The following is a 5270-nucleotide window of genomic DNA, read 5'->3' as shown; positions in this document are numbered from 1 at the left end:
AAACTACCTGAATATGTTACTTCAGCAAATAATATTAACAAATTTAAAAATAAACTTGACAACCACTGGAAAAAACGAGAACATTTTTAAATCACAGAGCTGCAATCATATAATTGTCTAATTGTATATATTATATGCCTAATAAGAGTTTATGTATAAGTCCTGAACCGGAAATATATTAATATATTAAAATAAATAAAGAAGCAATTTTTTTTCATCATGAACGTTTCATTTATAAAGTCTTAAAGTTTTATTTTCTTTTAAGTGTGCAGTACCTATGTCCATTACTATATGTTTTGCCGCTCTTCGTTAGTAGTCTCGTCCTTAACTGACATAAGCTGTTAAAAGGACGTTAAACAGCAGTCTTTATCCGGATATAATTGCCGTCCGTTTTTTAGAGTAGTGTACTACTTCCTGTTACAAGGGGCGTTTCCGGTAACTTTGCTGTCAGCTGATTTACTTTTGTTTATTTAGGAAACGATATCTCCTGAACCTTATCATCGAATGGAAAGGCTAGAAACTGACCCACCGCTGACCCCGACTAGTTTGTTTTACGTTAGAATGGATGACGGATACGGAGACGACGGTAATGAAAGCGAAGAAGAGTATCGCAACAATGTCAACTATAAGTCTTCCGCTGAATACGCATATCGAGAAAAAGGTGAACATAATACGCAAAACAGGATGACGAGCGAGTCATCATCCTCTGGTGACTGGATTCCGCAGGATGAATTTAATGTTAAACTCGGCAAACAATTCAATGGGGCTTGTCATGTAAATGGTGTTACTCTGATCACTTGTCAAAATACTCAGGACAACAAATTCCCAAATGGTGATACTTTATCTTACAATTCCACTAACACTATGGCTTCAGTTCTAGAGCATGCTGAACCATATACATATACTAATCCAGGTGTCAGCTTGGCTGTGAACAGGTCTGAATCCCAGGTATCAGATGATGAAAATTATGAAGGTACCACGTTTTAGATTTTACACATATTGCAAACTATTGCACTATTACGTACACAAGCACACCCTTTCAGTGCCGGTTTTCCCCCGTACTTTCACCCTTGTCAAGGCGTTTATAATTGAGTGTTTCAACTGGGTGTCATTTAACGATACATGCATCTGAGTGCAGCTGAGAACTTTCAATTTCAGCACCGCATATAGCACTTTATAGTTGTACAGTGTACAAAAGCTGTGTTCATACGGCTGAATACTCAAATTGTCAATCTTTGTTTTGGTTGTTGGTAATTAAATTCTCATTGCACTTGGCCTTTGAAGCTTTCCAACACTATAACATATAAATAATTGCAATGAAATTAGCTACTGTTTATTGTGACATCATATGCATTGATATACATGTATGATGAATTATAATGTAAAATATGTTATTACCAGCCGGAATCAATCAAGGGCGGTTGTTTTGATTGAACATCAATTTGCACACCCATAATGCAACCACTTTGATACATTATGGAGGCAGTGTCCTGAGTATGAGTTATTATTTATGTGTGTGGAATTCACACAGTGGACATGCAATTCTAATATACATGTAAGAGGACTGATCTGTAAATGTAGCTATAAATACATGTCAATCATGAGGTAGTCTACTGGGTAGTTTTTTGTATAATGTCATTCTTTCAATGGCATTGTCTCCCTTCACTTTATATCTGTGATATTGTTCTCATATAAATTATATGAATTTATCAGTTTTTGTCAATGTAAAGATAAAAGTGGTTACCAGAAAATGCCTTACTGTAACAACACTCCCTGACACCTGTTATATATCCAACACCACCTAAAAGCATACTGATCACAACATGACGCTATGCCAATCACATTACAAGGTAGTTCCTTAATTGCTTCACAAATATTACCATAAAATGTTTATCCTTCACTATGTACAATGTACTACATGTACATGTCTTCCTGATACTCAATTTTGTCACAGATTTGTGAAAGTTGTTCCAATGATAAAATGATTTCACAAATGAATAATTTAATGAAATTATGTATTTCCAAATTTAGTTGTCTTGAGAAGTTTTGATTAGTGGTACCATAAATTTAAGCATGCTATAGTCTAACTTAATGTGATGTTAGCACTTCTCATCAGTACATTCTGTGTTACAAATTATGAATAGAATATATTGCTGATTAGAGAGATAAAGAGTTAGGTCATTCTAATGGAAGGGATTGAGAGGATGACAAAGATCCTTTCAAAAGTATTTTATCCCATGTAATGTGTTTGAATTTATACCTTACCTTTAAAAAAAATGGCACTCAATTAGAACTTCAGCTCGAATCATGGTTTTGATTTCCTTGTGATTATTGTTCCCATTATTTGTATGATGCCATGTGACTGCGTAGTACATGTCAGCATCTTGGTCATATTTTGACTTTTTTGTTTAACTTTTTATTTTCAGAAGATTTAAGCATACTTCAAGCTGTGGTCTTTATTGAAGATGCTGCAAAGGTAAGTTTACTTATGTATTATAATTACAGTAAGTGTGTATTACAGTGATGACAAATTTTAGATCTATATGAAACTTTCCATTTCGAAGTGAAAACATTCTATTTAGAATTTCTGTTCTTTTTTTTACGAATTTGAATACCAGTTTCAGAGCAAAACATATTCTAATATTAAAATCACTTTAAATCAGTATATTTTCAGTACCCTCCATAATTACATATGTTTGTGCTTAAATTCCTAACTTAATTAATATTCTCTGATTCTGATTTGTGTTTGCAGCACAGAGACATACGTCACAAGATTGACAAAGATGCTCTACGATTATACAGGATTTATCACTCTAAACCGATTGAAGTGTAGGTATTATGAATTGACCTTCGCATCAAATCAAAAGGGCAGAATTGAAAGTGGACATAGTACCATCCCCTCTTTCCACATTCAAAGAAAACTGAGAACCACCTGTGGTGGTCATCTAGCTGCAGGAACCCTAGCTTCTAGGCCCGAACGTTTTATTATTTTACTTTTTTATTGTTGTCCGATAACAATAAACAAAAGTAATAAAACGATCGGGCCTGGAAGCTATGGTTCCCGCAGTTAGTGGTCATCATGATGTCTCCTGTTAAAACTTAAGAAAGCATGAACAATAATCATGTCTAGTCAAGATTCACTAAAATCACACTGTTGATGACCAGATGTTGACTATGAAGTTCCTTAAATGTGGAGTAATGATTTCTGTTAAGCTGGTAAAAATCCCTAGTAACTTATTGTCTCAGTCAGCAGTATGTGCCTATCCAGAAAATAGTGATATTTACAACAGGCCCTGAGAAGTGAATCAACTCTTATGTTTAATTTCCACAAGCACTGATATACACTGTACTAAAACAAGTACTATGTGTATTTGGTTTATCTTAGATTTCATTATTTCAAAACAAGTATCTTATAACTGCACAATTATTGCAACAGACAATCATGTCTACAGATCCTTTTGACCTTTCACCTCCAGGTTCAGGACAATTGTCATCTGTGTACTTCACCTGCTGGCCTTTTTTGAGTTCCCATCTTCTCTCACCTGGACCTCTGACATTCGTTACCGTGGCGACAGGATCACACTTCCCTGTGGTGTCACTGAGGGAATTGAGCTTGTCTGTCTGTTGTTACTGACAGTGGATGTTTGTATAAAGGTAAAATTAGTAATGGTTTTTTTTATACTCTCTGGCAAATAGGAAATTCAAATTTGTAGTAAAATAAATACAAAATATGCAATACCAGGTCAGAACATTGCTTTCAAATACTCCTGTTTTTGTCCACAACAGATCCATTTGGTTGGGAAGGTAGAGGTGCTGAAGAAGAAGTGGCTGGTTGCTGCCCTAGTGGTTCTGACTTTCTCGTTGATAGACTGGATGGTCACCATCGGTATGAGTTGTACAGAGGTACAAGGACTATCAGTATTACCAACAAAAGAGCTAGTGTTAAGTTGAAGAATGTTTAGAGACTTCTTCAACCATTAAATCGGAAAAAAATAAGTTAATTGGGAATGATGAATGAAATCAGGATTTTGTCAAAACTCATTCATTTCTGATTGAATTGCCTACCACCCTCTTTCATTATTTATCTACATTATTGTTTATTTCTGAAATTAGCAATACTGTTCATGATGTTGTTCTGAAGTCATAAAATACTGTTTCTTTTGTATTATTGTACTCCAATAACTTATTAAATGTAAAGAAAATCACAGACTGTCCGCATGGATTCTTGTACTGTTAATACTGGCATGATTCTTTTACTAACAGTGGTTATTCTTTATAAGAAACATATTCTTGAATACATAATACACTTATGCTTAGATTAATGCAGATCATGCCTATAGACAACTGTAGCTAAAAACCAACCATAAACAAAGAAATTTGATTATTGATTTAGGCTGTAGATATATAATTGATTCTCAGACAGACCAAGTTATCATCAATTCTATTTGATAATTGGTTGTTACAACTTTTAAACACAAACAGACAAAAAGAATCCGAAGAATTGTGCGCCCTTTCTTCCTGATAGCCAATTCAAATTTGATGAAGAAGACAGTAAAATGTGTACAGAGAACTCTACCTGAGGTGGCAAGGTATGTTATAATCTGTAGAAGTATGTCTAATGTTGCCAGGTATGTTATAATCTGTAGAACACTACCTAAGGTGGCCGGGTATGTTATGATCTGTAGAACTCTTCCTGAGGTGGCCAGGTATGTTATAATCTGTAGAAGTATGTCTAATGTTGCCAGGTATGTTATAATCTGTAGATGTATGTCTAAGGTGGCCAGGTATATTATAATCTGTAGAAGTATGTCTAAGGTGGCCAGGTATGTTAAAATCTGTAGAACTCTACCTGAGGTGGCATGGTATGTTATAATCTGTAGAAGTATGTCTAAGGTGTCCAGGTATGTTATAATCTGTAGAACACTACCTGTGGTGTCCAGGTATGTTATAATCTGTAGAAGTATGTGTAAGGTGGCCAGGTATATTATAATCTGTAGAAGTATTTCTAAGGTGGCCATGTATGTTATAATCTGTAGAACTCTACCTGAGGTTTGAATATCCATTCTTACTCACATATTAACATCTCAACTTATTTATGTATACAGTGCATTTTATTGTTTTCAATTTAAAAACTAAATAGAGATTTTGTAATTTTCTATACGTGTGTTTTCAGTGTGTAAATTGGTATTCATGTGTGTTCAGTGTGTAATTTTGTATTCATGTGTTTTCAGTGTGTAATGTTTGATACATGTGTTTTCAGTGTGTAATGT

The 5270-nt window shown here is 34.5% G+C and overlaps 1 protein-coding gene across 2 annotated transcripts in view; it reads left to right on the top strand.

Moving 5' to 3' along the window:
* Positions 1–430: 430 nt before the first annotated feature.
* Positions 431–5270, top strand: part of LOC110460652 (two pore calcium channel protein 2-like) — a 20115-nt gene continuing 15275 nt past the window's right edge. The window contains exons 1-6 of one of the 2 annotated variants that reach the window (XM_021513687.1): positions 431–661; positions 2427–2476; positions 2753–2829; positions 3477–3654; positions 3787–3903; positions 4483–4589. In XM_021513687.1, coding sequence (XP_021369362.1) covers positions 505–661; positions 2427–2476; positions 2753–2829; positions 3477–3654; positions 3787–3903; positions 4483–4589 — 686 coding nt within the window. In that variant the 5' untranslated portion in view covers positions 431–504. The other variant, XM_021513685.1, reaches the window with a different exon arrangement.

This window comes from Mizuhopecten yessoensis, unplaced genomic scaffold (assembly GCF_002113885.1).
Source record: "Mizuhopecten yessoensis strain PY_sf001 unplaced genomic scaffold, ASM211388v2 scaffold10447, whole genome shotgun sequence".
Lineage (NCBI taxonomy): Eukaryota > Metazoa > Mollusca > Bivalvia > Pectinida > Pectinidae > Mizuhopecten > Mizuhopecten yessoensis.
Note: the sequence above shows the minus strand (reverse complement) of the source record. Positions and strands in the feature narration are given on the sequence as shown.